The sequence below is a fragment of the Pipra filicauda genome, unplaced genomic scaffold (assembly GCF_003945595.2).
Source record: "Pipra filicauda isolate LSUMZ 115617 unplaced genomic scaffold, ASM394559v2 scaffold59_size3379749_pilon, whole genome shotgun sequence".
Classification (NCBI taxonomy): Eukaryota; Metazoa; Chordata; class Aves; order Passeriformes; family Pipridae; genus Pipra; species Pipra filicauda.
In genome coordinates, this window is record NW_024104753.1 from 2,848,070 (window position 1) to 2,873,879 (window position 25,810).

At 37.3% G+C, this 25,810-nt stretch overlaps 1 protein-coding gene across 3 annotated transcripts in view; it reads left to right on the top strand.

The window, feature by feature from the left end:
* HIPK3 (homeodomain interacting protein kinase 3) overlaps window positions 1–25,810 on the top strand; it is a 72,863-nt gene that overhangs the window by 34,027 nt on the left and 13,026 nt on the right. For all 3 annotated transcript variants that reach the window (XM_039387926.1, XM_027714516.2, XM_027714519.2), the window contains exons 3-8: window positions 15,034–15,157; window positions 19,192–19,311; window positions 21,127–21,213; window positions 22,022–22,206; window positions 22,974–23,133; window positions 23,544–23,667. In XM_039387926.1, coding sequence (XP_039243860.1) covers window positions 15,034–15,157; window positions 19,192–19,311; window positions 21,127–21,213; window positions 22,022–22,206; window positions 22,974–23,133; window positions 23,544–23,667 — 800 coding nt within the window. The remainder of the gene's footprint in view (window positions 1–15,033; window positions 15,158–19,191; window positions 19,312–21,126; window positions 21,214–22,021; window positions 22,207–22,973; window positions 23,134–23,543; window positions 23,668–25,810) is intronic.

Below are 25,810 nucleotides of genomic sequence, written 5' to 3' on the forward strand. Positions count from 1 at the left end.
TCATAGATTTTTAACATACTTCTTTTTTTTTTTTTTTTCCCCATGCTCAACAGTGAAACAAAAAACCTATGATTTCACTTGTCTCTCATTTCAGTGGGTATACTGGCACCAGTGAGGGATAAGAAATACACAACATGGTGAGGTATGTGCTTATTCTGTCCAACGAAGCCTATCTTTGGTAGTCCTCTTGAATTTGGTAACAGTGTGCCTTGTTAAGATAGCCATGCCATTCTTTATTGAAGGGTGCTGCTATAGAGTCCTTAACCCCTCCAGATGTAAGACATTTGAGCACAATTGTTTTGTTTAGACATTTCAGGCTGACTGTAGTTTTTTTTCCCCCTATATATAAAAAACTATAAGAAACTATAATAATTCAAAGTTGAACACCCCTCCCCCTGATCTTGGCAGATAAAATCTGATGATGCCTGTTAGGTTGGTTGGTTAATGTTCCTGATGGTTTACCATGCTGCTTTGAGGTTGGAAAGATGATGGAATCAAGTGAGTGGCAACCTGTTCATGTGCCACAGTTCATATGAATTTAAACTGAAATCAGGGATGTGCAGTTGAGTCTATTTTTGTCATGCTTAAAATAATAGAAACGATTTAGAAACAGGTCTGGCATCTTTGAGAAACCTTCACACCTGTAGTATTATAGATCACTAAATAGACATCAGGTTTAACTACTGCAGCTCCATAAATGTGTTCCACTGTTAAAGGTATAGCTTTGAAGAATGAACACTAGTTAGTCTATGGAATTGGAACCACCTTTGGGAGAAAACTTAGTAACAGTAATGCACTTTATTGCTACGTGGTGCTCAATAAGCCCTACAGTGAACACTGTACTACTACACTGACCATCCTTGGAGAATATAAAATGGTAGCAGAATGTAACAATCTCTGTTTTGAAACAGGACCATCTTGCCTTTTATTTCAAAAGGCAGTTGCTTTAGGTCTCTGAGGTAAAGACCTGTTTCCTTGGTACTTCACCAAGGCAGCTTTTTGTCTTTAGGTACTCACAGTACCATACCTTAATAAGTCAGTGACATACTTTTTGTAGACTATAGTCATTTTTATCTTCAGATTAAAAGTTATTTTAAAAATGCAACTTTTGGGATTTTTTGAATGTCTGCTGGATTTTATGCCTTTCTTGGCTGGTTATTTTTAGTTATAATTTATGTTTAAAAAACTTGTAAACTTAAAGCATAATACAAGAGGATTTGCCTAAGGGCATTTACAGCGTCAGAGCCAGAAAATAATAATAAAAAAAAGTTTGTCTAGTTCTGAAATGACTAATGAAAGTACTTGTATTTATCATTATACTCTAATGGACTCTTCCTCATAAGGTTATGTTACTGGCTTCCAAGTCTCTTCTATTTTGAATTTGATGTAGATCTGATACTGTTCTTGTTTCCAACTATTTATTCTCAAGAGGCTATTTCTGTATAAGACTTCAAGTATTCCAGCATCTCGGCAACTGTTTGATAATGGATAATTTTGCTGCTCACGTCCCAGCGTCATCATTAATGTATATGTTGTTTAGAGAGCCTTGTTGGAGGCTGATTGACTGCAGTTCTTCCTGGGTAATTCCAAACAAATCTGTAAGTCTGTCTTGGCAGTGGGATTACTGCCAAGGATTTCTTTAAGTATATTTCCCTGCCTGTGATAGTTTATGCTACTGTTTTTATGGATAATTTAATTTCTTATTCATATATTAGTCAATAGTCTTTACTGCTGTCAGTCTTAAAATCATGATTTCACAAGGAAGACATGTAGAAAACTTACTATGAGGAAATGCATGTCACACAAAAATCTCACTGAGCTGATGATAAGGATCCTGTCTGATGTCACCTACACTCTTTGGTAAATACCAGTGACCCAAAAGATCTATAGGAACTTCATTAATATAGAAGAAAACTGCAAAGATTTCCCCCACCACTCGAAGTGTGTGTGTGTTTAGGGACTGTTCAGTTTGCAAACAGCAAACTCAGGGTATTGCTGAAACTGGGCCATAGTGGGCTGCTTTTGGGAGGTGTTTTTTTTTCTTTCAATAAGAGATTTATTCTTTTTTCCTCCCAGTTTTATCATACGCAGGTTACCCACTTATGTTCCTAGGTTGACTTCTTCTTAAAAGTGAAAAGCACAATGTAAAACTTCCAGAAAACTTAATGAACTTGACTCAAAAGGAAATATTAAGTCAGTTAGCAAAGACATAGCAAGAGCAGTGCTGGGAGCCTTACTAAAAAGTGATGACATAATGCCAGGCTGGCCTTTGAAAGTTTGTCCTATCAGTTTGTGGTGTGACAGCATAACCTAAAATAGTTCTTGGGACTAAGAAAAGGTAACGCTTTGATTTGAGGATTTTTTTTTTTCCCTTGGAAAATTCATATATGCTGGAAACAAAACACGTGTGGATTCTCCACATCTCCAAGGAAATCACAGATATGTTTTTAGGGGAGATTTGTTAGCTGGACTTCAATTTTCAGCTTTTCAAGGAGCGGGAGTTCCCAGTAAATACTCCTACTGTGCAGACTCCTGTAATGCCGAGGCCTTTAGGGCAGCGTTCAGGGTTTGACCACAGCTTGTGTCACATGCAGAATAGTCCAACTGCTCAATGATTTTGTTTTTGCAATTTTTTTTTATCTGTTTATTCAAAATAAATTTTTAGTTGGCATGTTTTGGTTTTGCATTTTGGTGCAAGTCATTTGAACGTTGCAACTAGAATATCTCCTTGGCACAGTATGGTACTTAGATGGATTATGGGCTTTATGTGGTGTATATTGCAATTCTCAGTTTAGGACATATTTGAGAGTGCTTCATAATCTTTATTGATATTATATTAATTCCTTCTTTAATGGTTTAAATGAAATGACAGTCGTGTTCTTGAAGTAACTACTGCTACTATTTTTTAAAGTTCAGGAAATGTTTGTCCCTCACACTTTGCCAGCAGAGCCTTGTGAAATACTATATGATTCTTTCTCTGTATGTTGAGAAGGGAGGTCAGTGGAGGTAGCTCACCTTTCCTTTTTCTCTTGGAGACAAAAGTTTACATCCCCAGCTCAGGGCACCGAGCAGTCAGTGTGCTACAGCCCAATTTGAGCAGCAGCTCTTCTGTAAATGAGGGGAAAGTTCCCCGTCAATTTGATCCCTGCTGCTTCTGTTATTATTGTCAACAAGTGCCTTTTCCTGACATGAGTGTCTGTCTATATTGGGAACAGAATGAAGTTTTTAGCCATAACTAATGAGCTGCTTGCAATTATTAGTGTCCTGGACCAGACTCAAAGGGTTCACTCAGATGAAAGGCTCCCATTATTATCCAGTTATTATCTAGATCCCATTTTTATCTTTTTCCTTTAAACCGCACTACCTGTTTTTAACTTTAATTTGCTGACAGCAGAATTTTAAGAATTCCCAGTGTAATCTGGTTACCCTGATTTCTCCTCTTTAGTGTGGTGGTAGAGGGTCTGGTTTTTACTATTAGATACCAGGCAAGAACTGCTTGAAAAATGATATCAACATTTGTGTAGCGAGAAGAATAGATGGAAAAATCCCTACCCTATGTTTTAATGTTTGGGTAGAGTGTGTTACATTCTTGTATGTACTTTGACTTCAAAAACCTTTGCAAAGCAGGGCTTGCAGAACTGCTGGGGTTCTTTGCTGCAGTTGCATTCCTGTTGTAGCATGTTGTCAGGGTCTGATATGACATCAATCTGAATGTAATAGATACATAGTTAAGCAGTTTATTTTAGGACCCAAAACTCTTCTAAGAATAGACAGGCTCTCCTTTCAACAGGAAAGGACAAATAAACTGAAGTGGGAATCCAGGGAAGGAAAAATAGGGAAAAAGCAGAGAGGAAAAAGCACCTAAGGAGACCAGTAAAAGGGAAAAATGAGCAGCCTGGTACTGGTGGGATTCATGACTGGGGTGAAACACTTAAAGGTACCATTGCATACAGATTCTTTGAGCAGACTGTGGCGTTGTGGCCAGCAGGTGTTGGGACACGCTGGAAGGCTGAGGTCTTGCAGTCTGACCTACCAAAATAGACTTGTGTAGTTTTCCTCAGAAGCAGTCCATAGCCTTAATTCATCAGGGAGGAAAACCAGTAGCCTTTTAAATTTTCTAATGTAATTTGTCTTGACTTTGTCAGAACATTAACAGCTGATTTTCCGTAGTGCCCCAGAGCTCAGGCTCTGTTGTATTCCCCTATGTTAGTTGGGATCACTGAGCTGTGGGTAAGGATGTGACTTTTTCTGGTGGTGTCATATTTACACCAGGGGTCTAATCATAGAAATATGTATGGGAAAAACTCGCTAAGTCAGCCAGTGGGTTCACTTGCCAGAGCATCATAAATTACTACTTAAGGTTATTAAATGTTGCTGTGTACTCTGTGTTGGGTTTATTTTTCTGCATTGTTCTGAGGAAGCAACAGATCCTCACAGAACATTGAACCATGCATATATCTGTAGGGTATGAATCTAGCAGTGCACTTAGAAACCAGAAGTGTTTAAAAATATTCTTATTAACCACAAAGTCTCTACTAGTGTAACTTTAAAAAAGCAGATTTAATGTCATGTATGTTAACTCATCTGCCCCAGTAGCTGATCTGTAGGTTTTCCATAATAACTTTCTTGTAATGTTTCTGGGTTTTTTTCAGTTTTTTGTTTTAAATTTAACAGCTGACATAGGTATTAAGTATCCACATAACACTTTATGTGGGGGAATATCCAAAGAGAAATGGATTCTGGTGTTCCATTTGTTTAGTGAAGGGACATGAATCTCCTGTGTGAAGCTGTGGCATCAGTACATGACATTTTGCTAGACTCTACTTTTTAAATTGTATGTGCTTTTGACTTTAATATTTATATTAATTAATAATTTAATATTTATATTAAATAATAATTTAATATTTATAATAACCAATGCATTACTAATTAATATTTGACTTTCAAGTGCTCACCTGTTGCTGTTAATAGGATACAATTTTTTTTAGAATATCAGTTTCTCCTAGAAGTCTTTTGTGTGTCTGTCTTTTAAAATTAAACAACTTTCACAAGCCTACACTCTTATTTGTCCCGATGTCATGCTGTTAATGTTTGATTCTTGATTTGACAATTTTTTTTTTTTAAATCCAGTATCACTACATAAATTATCTGTAATGAAAATACAGACATTTTTCTAAGATTAGAAATTCTTTTTTATTTTTTTTTATTTTTTCTTCTGACAGATTTTTAATTTGAGGACAGGATTGTGTCGTGGTGAATAACCTTCAGGCTACAAGTCAGAATAATAGACTGTGAAAGTCTTATTCTAATACTGTATAGAACATTGCTGGGAAGGTAAATAAGAAAAACACAGTAGTTTGTATGAAAACAGAATGATCTGAAGGTCTGAGACAGAGGAATGACATGACATTGCTCTGCCTGTTCAGAAACACTTGTGTTGAATTTCGATGAGCTTTCTATAATTCAAACAACGTAATTTTAAGTCAAAATTTATCAGCCTGAGCTGCAAAATTTCCTCAGAATATCACTTAGCATCATCCAGATGGGCATGCCTCAGCAGTTTAAAGAAACGAGGATGTGAGCAGATTTTCTTACCTTCTCGAGTATCTGTATGGCACGTTCATTTCCAGCACAGTGTGCACTGAAGAGCTGTCCTACAGCAGCTGCATGCTAGAAAATGATTTCAGGTAGTTTCAATAGTTCCATGGCTTATCAAACCCTTGGGGGTTTATCAAACCCTTGGGCTGAGCTGCAGACCTGCAGCAGGCGGGTGTGTCGTTGCCCCGTGTTGGAGGGCGACGTCTTTCGCAAGTGTTGCTGCAGAATGGAAGAAATATTGCTTTGTGTCTTCAGGGTAGACTTTGATCTTCTTTTGTTTGGGTTTTGTTTTTGTTTTTTTTTTTCCCTTAATAGATAGTTAAAGTAATATTTTATAAGTCACTTGATTTTTGATGTAACAGCATTATCCTTGAGTTCTCTGGTGTTTTACCTGAACTGTGCCAACAAGAGGGACCCTCGTGCTAATCAATCATTTTAGATTAATACCTCTTCCCATTGCCTTGTGTTTGGTGAGGTTTTTCCGGTGGGATCTGTCTGCTTGCTTCTTTAGGACCACCATGACTTTGTACCTCAGTCCAGATGTAGGACTGTTGGCATCATGAGCTAAAGGACAAAAAGCCTTTGCGCAAAACTGACTTACAAGGTCTTGTCATTCTCGACAAGGATGCTACAAGAAAATACTGCCATGCTTCTTACCCTTTTGCAGAAACCCCCTACCTGTTCTTCAGCTGATGTGTTTGGGCACTGCAAGTCCATGCAGCCCCTTCTAGAGTTAGAAGTTGTTATTGCCAAAGAATCAACAATAACAAAATAAAGGGTGAGGGGGGAATTAAGTTCTAACATGTCTGATTTGCGAAGCCTTGAAACGTCCCACACTGTGCTGTTCTCACTCTTCTTTTGTGCTCCTTCAGAGCTGGGAATTGTTGCTGGTGGTAGATCCTCTCCTCGAGGGGAGCTCAGTTTGTGGTTGCCACCAGCCCCACTGCTTGGTCTTCCACAGTTACTTGTGCTTGCCCTGCCTTTGATCACCATTCTAAGCAAGATCATTTCAAGTCAGGTTTTCTCAAAAATAATTTGGACCCTTCACCAGCTCATCTTGAGGTTTTGTTTTGTACAAAATTATTGTACAAGATTTTAGATGTTTTCGTTTTCTGGAGATTACTTCTTTTCCCTTCCCATCCTTCCCCTTGTCATGCCCCAATAAAAAGAAAGAAAAGAAGACAGGGGAAGAAACACCGAAGGTGTTTGTAGCATATAGGAGGCATGTCAGGAACAGCACACTGTGACAGAGACCATCTCATTAAATTAGATGTGTAGGCTGTTAATTCAGCTCAGAAAGTTAATCTGACTGCAAACTGCAGAAGAAAGGGTGTCCAGGTCCTCCTAGATGTTTCTTGCTGCAGATGAGGGCAGAGGAAATGTCTGTGTGACCATCTCTTGCAACCTTTGACTCTCTCAAGGACAGAGGAGTGCAGAATGTTCTCACAGTTAAGAGTAAATCATACAAGGACACAAAGGGTATTGTCAAAACACAGTTATGAGTTAGTAACCTCATTTGGTGCTTTAAATGTTGACACTTTTCTATCCAAAATGTAAGTGTATTAAATAGCAGACTTTATTTACCAATAAAGCATCTGAAGAGTTTCTCTGTACGCAGTTTTTGTTATTCTCTTGTTACATCAGTATCTGTTTTGCTTAATTTTTGTATAATTCAAAAACTGCTTAACATATCAAGTACATAAATGAATCACTCAGTAAGTCTTTTTGAGGAGAATCAAAATCATGAAAAGACAAAAGCATAAATATCTGGTTTTAGTAAAATCAATTTTTCATTTCACCAGAGAGAGTGAATAAGTGGAAAAGAGTCTACTGAAATAACATTCTCATCTGAAAAAATCAAAAAGGAGCAACTAAGTAATGATTATCTTTAGTATTTATGTTAAGTGGTAAGAGGAGATGTATTAGCTAAAATTTGTACTTGCTCTTTCAAAACAAAATTCTTTTTTGGTATCAGGAAAGCGTGCTAGGATAGTTTGTTTGTAATTTTGTATTCTCTGATGAAATTACCTAAGATTGATTTATTTGTCTCATTTAATTTCTTGTTTTATTTTCTTCTCCCTATTCTGTTATGAGCCCTGTGTTCTAATGGTTCTTTTTTTCTTTTTTCTTTTTTTTTTTTGCAGTGGTTGCTTCTTTTTGTAAGTAGTTACGTATTTGGGCCACTTTCTATATAAAGATTTTTAAATCTCTAAGTCAGATCAGGATTCAAAGTTAAACTGGCAGCTCTATGTCAGTCTTGTACTATATATATATATATATATATTTCACTGGAAGGCTGTGGTGTGAAGTAGGTCTTTTCTAGCTATTTGGCATGTACGGTTTTATGGAAATGTTTTATTATGCTAAAATGAAGATTTTTCCTACCAGGAAATGAAAATTCCTTTGTGTGGCACTAGGAGCACCAGCACAGCAATCCCATGGCCTTAGAGATTCACAGGAGATATTTTCAGCCTTTCCTTCTGATTTCACTATCACTTCCCATGCAAGGCTCTGGTAGTGCACCAAACTCCTTCAAAGGAGGAATGGAATCACGAAGGAGGGGATAACTTCTCATATCATCCCGAACATACTTGTTCTCACTGTGTTTTGTGATACATGGTGACATAGCCTTAAATTGCAAAGTGTGGGGGGGATTGATTCTTTCCTGCCACCTCAAAGACACAGATGCCCCTATGCAGCCTAACTTATTTCCCAGCTCTGCCTGAGCACTTAAATTTTCGCTTTCAGTTTCTTAGAGTTTAAAAAAAATACACCCTCCCCAGTCAGAATTTGCTAGTTACCTTCTTCCTAATACCTAATCATAGAAGAGTTAAAAGAACCCTGGAAAACTGTGCAAAAGCCAGGATTGTGAATGTAAACCTATAATTCAGTTTTGCATTATAGATTTGCAGCACCATTCCTTTCAAAGGACAGGGAGCAAGGCTTGTTGTCTGGCATTGTGTACCACACTTGAATTTCTAGGATCAAATGCACATTAACACATGACACTGCCAGTCTCCATTCTGACATCTCAATGAGCTTAAAAGCAAGAGGCAATGCAAATATAAAAGTGTTTTAAGAAGTTCACTTGAGTGATTTCTTTTTTTTTTTTAATCTGTAACACAACTTTTTTAAAGACTTCTATAAATTTTATTGGTATAGTTCTTACTCTAACAAAATGACATTAAAAGTAAAACTTATTCTGACCGCAGAGAAGGTTGTAGAGACCAGAATATTGTACAGAAGACTGTAGTTTGGGTCAATGGGTTTGCTTGGGCATGTCTTATATTTATGCAGTAATAGTGATTTTAATATATAGAAAATGAGAAAATGAGATACACATATGTTTTCAGATCAGTGGTCTATGTGTTCTGAAATTTTGTTGCTGGAGAAAACCTACCATAGCAAAAGTTTGCACATTGGTGGCTTCTGATGCAAGTTTCTTACGTCTCTACCCAGTTGATGGCTGTTTTTATTCTACATGGATACAAACCTTACTGTATAATTTAGAGCCCTTGTGGGTATTTTTCTGCTGATCCATTCTTAAATACTCTTAATATTTTTTACATCAACAGTGGCCTATGATTCCAAGGGTAATTGTATTCTGGGTTTAAAAAATCCCCACTTTTATAATTACATCAGTCTTTATCTCAAAGTGGGATTCCTTGCTCTTCTCTAGCGAGGCAGGGCATTAGAAACTTCTGGCTGCTTCTCTTCCCTTATTTATTATATAATTTGAGTAATGTTACTGATCATTCATTCTTTCCAGAAGCTTTATAGTTCTAACCAGGCTTTCTTCTTGTACCCAAGTCTCTTGAAGTCTTTAATTTATATTGTTCTTTTCTGCGTCTTTTCTATTTGATGTATCCTTTTTCAGATGGGGGTGACCAAAACTGAACACAGAATTCAAAAGTGAACACACACTATTCAAGGTGAGGGAATATCACTAGTTTTATATAAGGCATAATATTTTTTGGTATCTCTTTGTCCTTTAAAAATAAGTACTGATATCCTATTTTTGCTCCCAATTGTAAAATATTTTTCTTGAGTAATCTGTAAAGTTGTCTAGATATTTCACTGAAAAGTTGGTTAATTTATAACAGTAATTCTTATAGGTAATTAATTAATATTATTGTACATTAATTTTCACTATGGTTTACTATACACCATGTATGCTCTACTTCCTCTTGTTGTGTTGATCTAATTGCATATTTGAAATTCCTTCTGAAGACCATCATGAATGCACTGTAGAGCCAACTGTTCTTTATATCATTCATCATTCACAGGTTTTGTCATTACATGGTTCCTTCCCATTTCATCCTTCAGATTATTGAATTGTACTTGCCTGTGATTCTTTTTTTTTTTTTTTTGGAGTATTGCCACCTTGATTTGGATCCCTCTACCCCAGAGTCTTTCCTGTGTTCTTGCAGATCTTGTAGAAAGGTTTGCATTCCTCCATGTTCATGATAAAGATTGGTCGTTGAATTGTACATGAGAATACTCATCAGAATGCTCATTACCATCTCTCATTAACTTATTCATTACATCTGATCCTCCTCTTAAACCTCCTTTGTTTAGAAAAGAATTATACATCCCACAACCCTCTGGTTATTCCTTTCAGAAAGTACATGCTTGCATTATGCTGGTGATGGTAGTGGGGTGGAAAGAAGTGTTATTCTCAGATTGGTATCTGGTTTGACTTTAACTCTTGCAAATTGGGTTCATGTACTTGAGTTCTCCATAGCATGACTTTTACCAGGTCATTACTAAAAAAAAAAAACCCTTACCCTTTTGATGACTGCCTTGCATTAATATTTATTATAATGATGACAGTGTGTTGTATCCAGAGCAGATAATTATTAGGCATTGTGACCATGAAGAGCAGTAAATAGGGGTAGTAAAGTTTGGCTTATATGAGAAGAGTATAAATTTTGTGTAAAATGCTCATGTTAGAAGCATTGTATCCATTTACCTTCAACTATATGAATATATAGAACCCAAAATTTCTGGAGAACCAATATTAAAATTGTCACTCAGTTTGTTCGAAATAGCAGAGTTAAAATAGCTTGATAAGGATTATATGCCTGTTTGGAAAGAATTTTTCTGCAAAAGCTCTGAGAAAGAGCTGCCACTGCCAAGGATATGCCAGCATTCCAGATATCCAGCATCTTCAGAGTAGGCAGTAGCACCTGGGGAATGGAAGTAGCTCCATGTTCCTCGTTGGCACCATTGCCTTCAGCTTCTTGTGTGGAAGTTGGTTTGGGTGGGGAGTAGAGGTTTTGTTCTTGGAAAGGATTCACACAGATGCATTGGAAGGAGTGGGAGACATGAGGGGAGGGTGACTACTTCTATACTCTTCACTTTTTTGGAGAGCAGCAGCCTGGTGGTCAGTAAATAAACCAGTGGCAAGGGATTGACAGTAGATCCACTGACCCTCTCATGCTGCCAGAAGAGAAATGGAATAAAAATGGCTCAATCTTTACTCTCATTTCCTTGATCTGTGAGGGGGTGTATGTACTTCGATTATGTGATAGGGTCTTCAGTGGGAACATATTTGAGAAATCATTCCTGCATTCAGCTGAATTTTTCATTAAATGAGTGGTTCTGGGAAGCTGCTGTTTTTATTGTTTTATGCCGTTCTTCAGTTGTTATTACGTGCATTTAACTGTTGGGTTTTAGCTTTTTCGTGGAAATTCTGTTCTAAATTAGATTTCTAACCAACGATTTCTAGGTAATTATCATTTGAAATGGCTGGACTTCTTACAGTTTTTGTCATGATGTACCTTTTCAATATGGGTAATTTTTGCTCTTCATTCTTTGTTCATCCAGTGTAAAGGATGGAAGAAATTTTCTGTTACTATGCTAAAGTTTTGATTTTTTTTTTTTAATAGTTCTTGCTTGGGGTTTGTTTTGTTTGTTTGTTTGTTTGTTTTAAATTCTTCTTCAAGGAACTATTTAATTTTTCTTCAAATTTGTTTATTTTGTTGCTTCATTCCAAGCTGGCTAACACACCGAAGCTAAACTATTTTATGAAATGTTCTGGTCTTTGAGCAACTTAATGGAACAAATTGTATGGTTTCTTTCCTCATAAGCTTACAAAAACTTGTAGAATAGTATATGTATTCCTGGTCTGTGATGTAATAAATAGAAATATGACTATCCAAATGAGCAGCTGAAGCAAATATTCATTTACATCTTTAATCTTTTTAGATATTTACAATTGAAAAGTCTGAACTGTGCTGTGTAAAGTGAGAAAGGAGCATTTCAGATGTGTTACTCTAGGAATTTTTGCTTAGTAATGTGAATCTTCTGAGTGTAGTAATATAAATTAAGTTTTATGATAATATTTTTAATTAATGTTTAATGAACATTGATAAGAAGGAAATAGATGCTTTCTCTGTAAAATCTTGCTTTTAATTTGACTACATTTAAGTAAGATTTGGTGCCCTTAGGAAGTTTAGAAAATTCTGGTGTTGTCCTTGTTGATGTCTTGATATGGAATAACAGATACTATTTACGAAGTTGTAGACTGTGGTAGCTTCTGGTGCACTGAACATCTTGTAATCTGTAGTAAAAAACAAACATTAGTGTCTGTGTGTATGTGTGTTGCTGTTTTGAGAGAGAGAAGTACTGAGTTACGCTGGTTTTTCTTGAGTAATCTGATGTTAAAGTGAATGTTGAGACATCTGGAGTTCCTACCACTCTGATGTCTTTGGTTGTAGTTAGGAAAGGGAATGCCTTCCTTTTAAGCTGTGTGTAAAAATATTTCTTATATGAAAAAAGAGCTGTGGAAAGATCATCTTAAAAATAAAAGTTGAAGAATGACTCCCTCCACTTTAACGCTTTTCTCCCCAATTCTCCAGGTAGATTTTAACAGGAAGTTCAAAAGAAGGGAAAACAGAAAAAGGTGCTTCTGAGCCTGACATTAACAAACTTTCCTTTATCAAAAATGTTTGAGCTGGTTAAGACCAATCTAAACATAATCAAACTCAGTTACAGTTCTCCTGTAACGTTTGCTGTGAGAGAGTTGCCCCATTTTAAGGACTGATGTGAAACATGGTAGGACACAGTGAACCCGAAAGAGCAGCAACTCTTCATCTTCCTCACCCCAAGCTAGCCTGAAAGTGTTTTTTGTTCACTGTACTGTAGTTATGGTGCAGGTAGCACATTGATTTCCTCTTCCTTTCTGCGTGGTAGGTCAGGTGTTGGGAAGTGCGGAGCACAGGCCTTGCCTCTCCTGAAATACATCCGTTTTCCTTAGACTTAGTAGTGCTTTTCTTGGTACCCATGAAAAACTAAAAGAGTACTGTATTTTGAAATGCACTAGGCATTCTGTCTCTCTCTTTTTTTTTTTTTTTGGCATTGTATCCACCCTTACCCTTCTATTATTTGCAATGCTGTCCCTCCAAAGAGACGAGCGACAGACCGACCGACTGCGGCTATTTTTATACGGCGCACATATTAACCATTGAGTAAACGTAAGAGGTTTTAAAGAGCTTATTTTAGCAGAAGCATTTGTTAAAGCCCCTATATCCATAGGCTGTGTGTGTGTATATTCATTAACTATTCAGGGCTGTAACATAAGACAACAAAAGGAAGTGTATTTTAGCAGAGATCTGTAACAACCATACGCAGACTGGCACCCGGCCAGCGGGTCAAGGCAGACGTTTCTCGTTGCTATTTCTAGTTCTTGTGGCATCTACAGATATTGAATTTATTTCTCAGATAACAAAACTAGCTAATACTTACTGCAGTGTCATGATCCCACGTTACAGAAATACACGTGTTTGATCCCCAGAAGTTTATTGCAATCACATCTTTGGAGGCACTGGAAAACTGAGCCTCTCCAGTTTCACTGCCAGCGTAGCAAGATTTATCCTTCATATAATCGCATCTGAAATGGTTTGTGGCAAGGATGGGAAGAACTGATGTGTTGGCATGAATGGAAAGTACATAAATATTTAACAGAATATCCTGTCCTGTAGGCTTACTTATCTCTGGAAAGTCTTGGATTTTCCCTGTAGCAGAAGCCTGAAGGGCTTCACTGGTTGGAGATGGGGCAGAGCATCGGGAGTCCTTCCCCTGATGGTGAATGTGCATCCTTGGAGCTTGGAGCATGTCTGTGTACAGCTTCTACCAACTACCCCTTGTGAAAGGGGATGGAGATGCTTCAGCTCTTGGTCTGCTGTATAACTAAAAAATAGCTTCTCTATCCCAGCGTAGCATAAAAATAGGGTTTTGCTCCCAATTTGGTACGTCAGTGATTTAGAGAATATTTTGATAAAGGTTAATGTTAGAGGAGAATAAGACACATAGGAATTCACTATGATCAGAGAGTCTGATTTGTATGTGGAATGTCAGTAGACTACACCAGGATGTGCTGAATCATAAGATTTGCAAGCTTTTCCTTATCACATGTTACCTGTTCAGTTGGATGCTCCTGTTCTGCCCAGCTGCAATGGGAATTGCCCTGTTGGATTTAACCACCTTCCTACTGTTCTGTGACACGCTGAGCTAACAACAGATTGTGTGCTTTAAAAGTAGATCCCTATATAGTGTGATCATTTAAATAATACTTTACGTCTCCAGGCGTCTTTCTGTGTTAGAATGCAGATATGAATTAATTCTTTTTCCTCTTGTTAATAGCTTGAATGAGCTGGGAGGGAAGGTTTTAAGTGAACAAATGCAATGAAAATGGATATTTGTGAAATACTTGAGTTGGTTTCACGTGAACAGAAACGCTAAAAGCCCCTTTAGCAGCTGTGTCAATACCAATTTTTCTGGTTCTTGAGTGCAGAAATAAATTCAGATGCTGTTGGTTAAATAATTCACATTTGTTTTAGGTGAAAAATAACACCTGCTCTGTTTAGCAAGTGCAGTGTTTTCATTTGAGCAATTTAAAAATTGATCACATTGAACTGATTTGAGTACATTAAGGGATTTGTAGTTATGTAATTAAATTGATATTTTAAATAACTTTAAGTGTACTGTCCAGTTGGGAAGTGAGAAGTGGATCTTCTGATGAAACTTTTAGTTTGATTTTTTTTGTTTGATATAAAAGACTGTATTTGTTTAGAATGTAGTTAAAGGCATATAACATTGAGTGGATGAATCATCTGAGATATACTGGAGGAAAGAGAAAAGTGTTGAATCAGGGACATTCTGTTTTTCAGGCATAGAAGTTATTTTCATGTGCATAGCAAACTGATACTTGCAGGAAAAAAAAACACCTTGGAGCTGCAAAATGTTACCACAGATTATTTAAAGAAAAATGCAATTTCTGATGCTGTGATTTTATTGAAATAATTAGCCTGTGTTATCAGATAACAGATTTTGTTGTTTGGGGTTTTTTGTTGTTGTTGTCGTCATGTTGGATTGTTGAATTACCTTTTTTCCCCAAGGAAAAAAAATTCAGTAACCATGTTTAATTTGCAGAGCACCAGAGATCATACTGGGATTGCCGTTTTGTGAAGCCATAGACATGTGGTCGTTAGGGTGTGTGATTGCAGAGCTGTTTCTTGGATGGCCACTGTACCCAGGAGCACTGGAATATGACCAGGTAGTAGAATAAGTTTCACAAGCATATACATACTTTCTGCAACTTTAAGGATTTCAGATTACAAAATCCAGAATTGTGAATGTTAATAATATCCCCTATTATGTAGCATTTCTTCAAGTCTGTTTATCGCTTTTAATTTAGTCTTATTGACTGTCCTAGAAACATAAATCATGTTTCTAACCCAGACTGTCTGTTGTACTGCTTTTTCGAATTAAATTTCAATTTGCCCTCCTCCTTCCATCTTACAAAATAGATGTTGGTATTGAAGTTGCTTTTTTTCTGATGGAAACCAAAGTTTGCGGCCACCATCATCGCATTATCATCTCTCTTTCACTTGCCATGACCATAATGAACGGGGCTGACTCTGGAATGTCTATTCAGATGTCAGGATTAATTGTCTTCTGAATACTTTCTGATGCTTTCTGGAAATCCAGCAGAGCTCAAAGATTTGAGGGAGCCTGCACTTCATGAGGAACGAGAATCAACTGTCGCAATAATAATGCAGATATGCAGTGGTAGAGCTCGGAGCTGTTGAAGCTGTGCCTTTGCTTTGCTGGAGTTTTCAGCTGCTGACACCACCAGCATTAGTTAGCTGACTTAAAAACACCCCACGTTGTTTCTTACGAAAGATGTAGAACATTTTCTATTTTAAACACTTAGAGAAGTCTATAATTTTCTAGCCTAATGTGAAATTTGGAAGGAATGTAATCAGCATCCTGACTATCCCCACCGGGTTTTGAACTTGGAAAGTGAAGAAATCTCCTGAAAACCTCAGAAGTAACAGCGCTGGCTTCTTGCTAAGTTCTACAGCTTTGATTCAACACTGAGTTTAGGGGCAGTCCCCTCCAGCATGTTGTTTAGGTCGTTCAAGTCCTGATCATGTAGTGGGCTTTTCACTCCCCGTGCTTACAGATCAGACTTACTTTTCTAGAAATTTGTTTGTTAAAACCACTGTCAGGGCATATATTAATTTTGAGTTGATTTTGGTAATGTTTTGTAGTTCAGTTTACTTAATTTACACAAAGTGCAGCATTTCATGTGTAGAAAGTGAGCTATGAGGGGAACTCGGGTTGATACTTTGAAGCATTTAGACTTTTTTTGCAGAGTGTTGCTGTTAAAATGGAAAATGAAAGAGGAAACATCTAACAACCATAAATTTCTAAGGATAAAGTGAAGGTTTGTTTTTTTTTTTTGGAAAGAATCTGCAATACTGTCTCAAATTTTCAAGAATTTGGCAAATTTATTTACTTCTTATTTTGAAAAAACCTGTAGGAGATCTGAACTTTAATTAGGGAAAAAAAAAAAGAAAACAAAGATGCAAAATATGTAATTTCCAGGGTTATATCCACTTTTGAACCCCGTACTGCTGTAAATAGCTATTAAAAGGGATGCTGCTGTGGGTAGGCCCAGTTCATGGTCTTCTGATCAGGATCACACACATAGACAGGTGCTGCTTCTGGATGTGGAATGCTGCTTTGCACCACATCTTCAGTCACTTGTGGTGAAGTTGGGGGTTTGAGTGTGGAAAATGCTGCCTCTGTCACAGTTCTTTCCTCAAATTAACTTGTGATTTGTCATGATGGCAGCAGCCCAGATTATTAATTAACATGTGCCAACAGGCTGACGTAGCTTTGAGCCTCTGACTTTGGTGCAGGGAGCAGTAACAGCGTAAAGCTCGGTCTCATGACTCTCAGGATGTTTTTTCAGAACAATATGGAGTCTCATTTGAAAAGAAAAGCCCTTTCTTACCCCACTGCACCACAGCCATGTTGTCATGTACAAAACCCAGGCAGGTGAAGGCAGTTTAGTACAGAGCACAGAGTGCCTGCCTTATAGTGCTCCTTGGCTCATCTTGGTTCAGTTTTAGAGGGACAGGTCCTTATGACAGTGAACTCCTGTCACTTGTTTCTTGTCATGGCTCAACCTCTAGATCCTGTTGGGCAGTGCAAGTTAACAGCATTGTCACCAGTTCCAGGCACCTTCCAAGGTGCTGTGCTTCATGCAAAGGACTGCATGGATTAGTGGGGAATCTTAATGCTCGTAAGACTTTCTGTTTGCTTTACAAGTGAATTAAAAGACATTTAGTTAAAGAGTGGCATATCATTCAAGTTTGCTGGAAGAATCAGTTAATAACTCACCTAGCAACTAGTCTGACCCTTGTGTTGGAGAAGTCATAGAGGAAGAGGGGCTGTAACCTCCTCTGCACCAGCAGGAATTACCTTACTTTAGCCAGGCTTCTCATCGTGCTCCAGCACGTCTGCAAAACTTGCTTTGGAGAAATTTGATTCAGGCTTTTTCTCAGAATACGTGAGTACAGCAGCACTAGGAGATGGCTTCCAAGGAAATTCCTTTCCTCCTGCTACATGGTGTGTGTCACTGAGTAAATGAACAGGCAGGGGCTTTGTGTTGCATTCCCCCCCATCCTCCTGCTATGTGGCAACCCTGGCAACCTGTGTCACGCTAGCCCTGGAAAGGGAGCTCTTAGTTCTTGTATTCATTTGTGATTAGCACCAGTAACAGCTGTACTTCCCAGGGGAAAATAGCTGTGCCTTCTGAGTTTTAATACTCATTAAAAACAGGCACAGGTGCTCAACTGCTAAATTCTTGAATTAATGCACTGTCTTTCCGCCCCTTAACTTTTCAGTCTTTATTTGTTTTCTAAGCACATCATAGGTGATCTAGAAACATTTCTGGTCAGAGTGGGATTCTCTTTACTCCCTGAGGTAGGGAATTATGGAGGATTCCAAATACCCAAAGTTGGCAGGATTGCATTTAGTTCCTCCCCACTTGGGTTTGTCAGTTATTTTTCAGCAGAAGCCTCATTTGTACCTTTCCTCTCTACTGCCCATCGGTTTTGTTCCTCTCAGGTGCTCCTAGCTCTCAAGTCCTCTGTCTTTCATTGACTTCATCTTCTCATCTCTCACTTTCTGGTTTGGTGTATTTGACCCCTTTCTCCTTTTGATTTTTCCCTTTCTTCCATTTTCTCTTATTCCTCGGCTGTTCCACCTTTTCCAGGGGCTGGATCACCCCAGAAGCCCTTGTGTGGGACACTGCCCTTCAAGGGTTCAGCCCTGAAGGGCCTTGCTGCTCTTGGACCTTCAGCCCTGGCTGCTGGAATCCAGGCTCCCTTCATCCCAGCCTGCAACAAGCTCAGTTTTCAATTATTGCCCAGTTATTGTTCTAACTCCAAGGTAGTTTTTAATTTTTAAAGAAGTATTACTTGTGGGATAACTCCCCTCTTGTACAGTGAGTTAACATTGCATGCACAGTAGTTAAAACACATCACGTTTCAACAGTTTTCTGTTGAAGCCTAGAAATTTAACTGTTTTAGGTAATACATCAGTCATCAGCTGTAAGAAAGGTAATGCAAAATGCACAGTAAGTGATTTTCTAAAAATAAATGCATGTCGATCATTTCAGTGGAAAAGGCTCACGAGGGTAGTCCATTCCCATCATATTCAGTAGCAAAGTTTCTTGGATGAGGACAGTATCTTTTGCTGGATGTGTAGAGGTTGCACCCGCTTTCCACATGGAATGTTTAGTTGTAGGTGTGTCAGGTGTGTAAAAGGCTGATACACTGGAAACAGCAAATGGGAAGGATTTTTATCAACTTATGTAATGAGAGCATGCAAAAAAAAAAAATCACCGAAGTTCAGTATGCAAACAAAGCACTCCCACTCACTTTTCTGTTTAGAATTAAAATAATACATTTAGGATTTGAATGAATTTGAGGAGGCAATGACAGCCACTCTCCCCAGCTTCTCGTTTCTGTGACCCAACCTAAAAAGCTTGCTTATATAGGTCACTTCAGAGGTTTGTTTATGTATGGCTTTCTCTGACACAGGTAGAGAGCAGTACCAAGTGCTCAGTGTTAGGTTTCTCCCCTGTGTAAGGTGTAGCCGTCGAACTTGGGTGCTCTTGAGCCTGGTTCATTTTGCCATTTTTTTAAAATGAAATTGAAAGTATTTAACTGTGTGGATCAGATTTTGAAAAGAAGAGATAAATTGTTTCTCCTGTGTCATTTTTTTCCTCAGATTCGTTACATTTCACAGACTCAAGGTTTGCCAGGAGAGCAGTTGTTGAGCATGGGAACGAAAACCGCAAGATTTTTCTGTAGAGAAACGGATGCACCATATTCTAGTTGGAGATTAAAGGTAAACAGTAGAATGTAGTAGAAAACAGCCTATTATTTTGTGAGCAGAGACACCAGAGAGGCCAAGATTCACTGCAATGCCACTGTCTCCCTTCTGCACCTCCTGTGTTTTTTGCCAGCTCCCGCTCTGTATCCCATCCATTTTTTTCCGTTCCCCAAAAGCAGCACTCCAAGCTCATGCCCATGTTTTCTCCCGCTGGCTGACCCAGAGGCAGGTCTAGTGCAGCTGCCAGGCTGTGCAGTGGCCAGTGCATGGCTGCCATGTGGGGAATTCACATTAAGCCTTGTGTCTCCAGAGGTACCAAATGAGTGGGTTTGTTTTGTTTTGTTTTCCTCCTTGCTCGGTTACTGCTTTTCACTTCACTTCAGGAATTTGTCTCTGAGGCCCACACTGCTCTGTCAAAATTCGTCCAAAACTGGCTTGGGGATCAGAAGTTCCTAGGAGAAAAAGGAGATTAAGAAATAGCATGACTGTGTGCAGCTCATTTCCTTCAGATCCCCTGCTAGAACAGTCTTTGTTGACTGAAAGCTGCAATACAGTGACCACAGATGAAATTAAAAAGTACTTCTGTGTTCTGCACACCTTGCTTCTCTCTGACCAACATTATTGCACGGTGGCCATAAGCAGAGCTTTCACTTCCTATGCAAATAGGTTTTTTTAAATTGTATTGCTTCATGATCTGACTTCACCAAGGTTACAGAGGGCTCAGAGAGTCAGGAAACAGTTACAGTCGACACAAAATTTGTGCAGCAGCAAAGAGCTGAGGAGCTCAAGGCAGGAGTTGTGTAACTCCCCACAGCAACTTGGTAAATCCCCGGCGTGTTGGGCCAGGGCCGGGGCTGCAGGGTCGGGTTATGCAAGAATTCTCCAATTACACCCTCCTGGTTAATCCAGTATCCTCTTTTCTCCAGCAGTTGATCTTTAGGTGACTCCTTACATTTAGGTTCTCCATATCGGAGAACCTAAACGAGTTCTTGATGCAAACAGCCCTCTCCATTTTTCTGAAGCTGTTACCTTGCCTTGTTAATTAGGAGTTTTGGTATGAACCACTGGTCATTACTTACAGTTATTGTCAAAGTTAATTTTGGAAACTTTTCTGTAATCTGTGTGCTGAATTTTTTTTTTTTATCCCTGAATTCCCACCTTGCCTCTTGCAGCACCATCCCACAGGTGTTGTCTGTGTTGAAGGAGGAAAATTGTAACAGCAAGTGGTATACCAGCTCATAAATCACTGATGAGTGATTTAATTCATTCTCTAGAATTTGTTTGTTTCATACTTCAATATTTAAAATGTTTATACCAGCTGTTATATATGTGGAAGAATAAAAGTATAAAAACAAACAAAAAAATAAAAACCAGGCAACCTCTGTTCAACTTCTTTGTTTTCTCTTTTCTTTTTTTAAGTGATATGATGTTGCTGCTGTTTGAAGTTAAAGGTCTGAGTTTGAGGAAATTGGTAAAATACAAGTAATAGAAAACCTGTGATATATAAAAATATAAGCACATGAGGCACTTTCATTAAACAGCTCTTTGCTAGGCTTTCAGCATTTCCTGCATGATTTACAGACTATCTATTGTAATCCAGTACTGTGATCTGTCAGATGTAAGATGTAGTAGTCTTTGTCTTTTGATTTAGAGAATGAAAGTAGCCAGAAAAGCACTGTATTTATATTTATTCAATTAAAATACTAATTATTTGAAAAAAAAAAATAGTGTTTTTAAGGTCAGTAGATAGATGAAGTTCCTTTGTAGTTGTGACTTTTATTGACAGCTTCTAAACTCAGCTCTCTTTTTTTTTTTTTTTTTTTTTTTGAGACATTGGAAGAACATGAGGCAGAAACAGGTATGAAGTCTAAAGAGGCCAGAAAGTATATTTTCAACAGTTTGGATGATATAGTGCATGTGAGTATCAAAGCTGTCTTCCTTTGTGAAAGGAATGTGTGGGAATGAATGCTGATTTTAAAACATTTTATTAGTTTTGAAAGAAATGCCCTTTAGAATATTATTTATTATATCTCTAGTCATATCTGTTCTTCTCTGCTGCTCTGAGGAAAACGTCTGGCTATGTCAGCCCTTTGGGCTTTTAATAAAGATCTTCCTTTGTCATTGCCTTTGTTAAACAATGGTACTTTTCCTTGTGGACCATTTAATTTTATGTATGATGTATAGTTTCTCTTCTACCTTATCTGCCATTACAGGTAAAACAAAGAATGCATATGGAACCTGCTGTCTTAATTCTATAATTTCCAGTATCATTCTTTTATCTTAACAATATATTTCCCAGTATAATGTTTAAAATTTTTTAATTAAAAACATCTGTTTTTTTTCACTTTTCCTCGGTTTTATAACTCTCAAGTCAATATTTTCATTGTCTTTCATATCGTGGAAAAAAGAATCAAATTTGGTTGCAATGTTGGCATTAATACATGCTTGATATTGTTTTTTGAAGATTACCTCTGTAGTTTGAGTTAGACCATATACAGATCTTTACTCCAAATCTTATTCCTTAAATTCCAAGTCCCAGATGAGAATAAAGCCTTCAGGAGTTTTTAGCTGGGGAGAGTGAAGAAAAAAATCACCAATTCCAAGCCAGTTGTTTTGGGATAAGCTAACAAAAGGCTGAATATTAGTATTTTATAGCAGAAAGCAGTAAGAGAAAGAGGTAAAATAATATGCATATCTTGTATCTGACTGTCGTGTTCCATGCCAGGTGAACATGGTGATGGATTTGGAAGGAAGTGACCTGTTGGCAGAGAAGGCAGATAGGAGGGAATTCGTCAGTCTGTTGAAGAAAATGTTGCTTATCGATGCTGATTTAAGAATCACTCCAGCTGAGACCCTGAACCATTCTTTTGTTACCATGAAGCACCTCCTTGATTTCCCTCATAGCAACCAGTATGTAACACAGGAATCTCTGTTGTTGCAATTCATTTGTATGGTACTGCTGTTTCTTCTGCTATTAGAGGGGAAAAAAACCTTTCATGATTTTTGTAATGTTTTAGAGAATTCTTTCAAGTGCTTGCAGTATTAGATACACCTACTGGGTTAAGGAAACTGGTTGAATAACTATGTGGGGTTTTTTTCCTTCTGAAAAGTAACAGTTAGAACAGTTGGTTTTATACATGGTTGTTAAAATTCCAGCACTGCAGAAACTTGGGCTTGATTTTTGGAGTTATGAAGAGCCTTAGTTCCAATCAGTCATTGAAAGCTAGGATAGGCATTTCCTCTTGAGGTTAACATCTTAGTACTTTACTTTATGTATTGATCAATGTGGAATATATTGAAAGTTTTCTTGCAGTTCTGGAGTTGTGGATTTCCTAAGGTGCAAGCATTCCACTGAAAGACCGAGCTTTTCCATGTATTTAGGTTACTGTCCTTCCCATTTGTACACAGTTGTTAGAAAATGGTGTTAGATGGAAGGAGTAGGAAATAGCAGTATTTTTCTTGATTTTAAAATAGGCATTACAAAGGCTTGACGTGACCATAGTAACAGCAGTGTTTCTTTTTTTCCTGCTTCCGTGTATGATGCCATTCTGTGAAACTGGAAAACGTGGGCTTTGAACTAATTTTTTTTTTTTTTTTACCTTGTTCTGGGGAATTGTTTTGTGCATTTAACGACATGAAATTTGTGATTAAAGCAACTTATTTTCTGGTTTTGATAGAGTGAAGTCCTGTTTTCATATCATGGATATTTGCAAATGCAGATCAAATCTATATGACTTAAGCAATCGCAATAAAACATCACTTATGAGATCAGTTGCCTCAGGCACTGCAGCCAACCTGACTGCGAGCTTTACCAAAATTGGTCCAGTAAGAAGTCAGGTAAAAACAATGTTTTGTGGTTTTGGGTTTTTTTTTTTAAATTTTTCTTTTTATTTTTTTTTTAATTATAAGTTCAGTTAATGCAGTTTTTCTAATTAATTTAATAATTTTAAAAATTACATCTGTTAAGTGACAAAATCTTCTGTCTTTTGTTTTCTCTTAATGTTTTCTTAAACAAACCATTTAGAATTCAGCACGTTTCAAATTAAGGTGCAAACTGGGATAGCCAGTGCTGTATTATGATGCCCTCCAGTGGCCAAATAGAATGGCTTCCTGTAAAATGTATTTGAAATTTTAATTTTTTTATAAGTTATTTTAGTTGTTTGTTATATAACGTGGTGGGACAAGTGTGTGAGATATTTAGATTTAATGTTATAATAACGTTGCCTGTATTGAATCTGTTCCCATAGGCATTAACTGCATCTGCCCATTCAGTTTTGCACCAAGGGATACCACTGCAGGCAGGAACTGCTCAGTTTGGTTGCAGTGATGTTTTCCAACAGGCATTGATTATATGTCCTCCAGCTATTCAAGGTATGTTTATCTGTAATATTCACAGTTCCTAAAATAAGAGTGTTACTGTCTGTCTGTTAGCAATATTTGAGTTTTCCATTATATCCAGTTAATGTTTATATTTAGAAGAACTTAATTTTGTCATTAAAAAATTAGCATGTGAGTCAGATGCAGATACATTGCACCTTTCTGAAAGAAACAGCAAATCAGCACCTGCAGAAAATGATTTAAGCTATTCAGAGCCCATCTTCATATACCACAGACACACATATAAATTCATATCTTGGCTAAAATAGAGGAACAAAGTGTGAAAGCTGAAGAGAGGAATGTATTCTGAAATAAAATTTGAGGAGAAACAAGAAAGATGAAGGGAATATCAGTGTCTTATCCTAGTAGTGGTCATTTATGGAAAGGGAGAGGTGGTTTATATTGTTTGCTTATTAACTTAGATTGATTATAGTCTTTGTCTCCAAAGATGCAGTTTGTTTGTCTTGGTGATCTTCAGCCTCATGTTGAGATCGGGTCTTGAAATTATGGAGTTTATAGGAAGTAGTTTTTTTAAGAATAACCTTCCAACTTCTCCTTAGTTCTCCCTCTGCATTTTAAATAAGTTTCAGAAATCATACTAGACTCACTCTGAAAAAAACCAAACCAAAACCATTTAACCTAAACTTAGACCCCAGGAAGTTTTAATCTCTGTAGATAGAGACAGATCCAGCAGATTTTATCAGTAATGTTATTTGTGACAGCTGCATCTACCTTGGGTTCCAGAAACTCATGAAAGGTCTGAGTATTCACTGGGCAGAGTGTCAGAGGCTATATGAGGTAAATGTATAGCTGCTTCATACAGATTTCCTTCTGAGCTGTTAATTATTTAAATTGTATATACTCTTTACACAATCACATACTTTACAATTAAAAAACCCTGAAATGATTTATAGAAAAGGAGACAGTACAGGCAAATACTTTATCTGTGATCTGTATACTGTATTCTTAATATGATGATAAATTTCCATATTCTAAATTCCATACTCTCAATATGATGATAAATTTCCAAATTTAAATTCCATATTCTTAATATGATGATAGATTTCCAAATTTAAATTCTGCTACAGCTGAAATGAAGGGAATATATTGTTTTCATCACATAGGTGCTGAGTTGAGTTGTTGGCACGGATGAAAAGGGGATATTAATGGTATCTGGCACTGCTTCAGTGTTTCCCAGCTTGGCTGCTCTATGGAATATCTGAAGTGCTAAAACTTGCTAATTCTGTCAGAGCTAAGATGTTGCTCTTCTAGATGGCTGTGGGGAAAAAAAAATCAAGTCAACTGCATTTCAAAATTAAAAGCTTTAAAGTGCATGGTTATAACTTAGTATTGTGTTATGACATGAGAATTAACATCAGATGAAGATTTTCTTTCATCTTTTACGGTAAAGAATAAAAAAAAACCCAACCAAAACACTTTTAAACTTTAGTTTAGTAGTTACCTCTGAACACTCATTGCTTAATCTTTAACTGAAGCACAAAGCATGAAGTGCAGTTAGAAGATGAGATCAGGTATATCTTTTCTCAGCCAGTATTGTCTTCTACCATAGTTCTTCTGTTGCAGTATCTATTGAGAAAAATTTCTCTTTCATTTTAGTTTGACATTATTGTGTAAACAAATGTTATAAGTAGTAAACATTTCAGCATTGCTATATGTCTCTTAGTTTCTTGTGACAATAATGAAATCTATACAGGGCATGAGATGCATCTTTTTTGAATTATGCTCTTTTGGTAATATTCTAACACTGTTATGGTTTGCATTATTTTGATGAAAGGAGGAATAGGATTATGGATTCTACTGCAAATATTTGATGAGATACACAGAAAATTTTACATTGTTTCCCACAAAAGAGATGGTAGCAAAGAGGGGCATTATACATGTGGCATTGTCAGCTATAAAAGCTAAGAGGAATGGGTTTCGGCCTACTGGAAATACAGAGCATGAGATGTGCAGGAGTCAGTTGTGAGAAGCTTTGAAATTCAGTTCTGCTTACTTTTTTCTGCTTCCTTTGAAATATTTTAATGTAGTTTGTGATAAAGAGTAAATGCTTAGCTTTGCAGAACTTTCTGCCAAAGTCATTCCTCTTTCTAGTAGGCTCTTTCCAAATAGTAGCTAT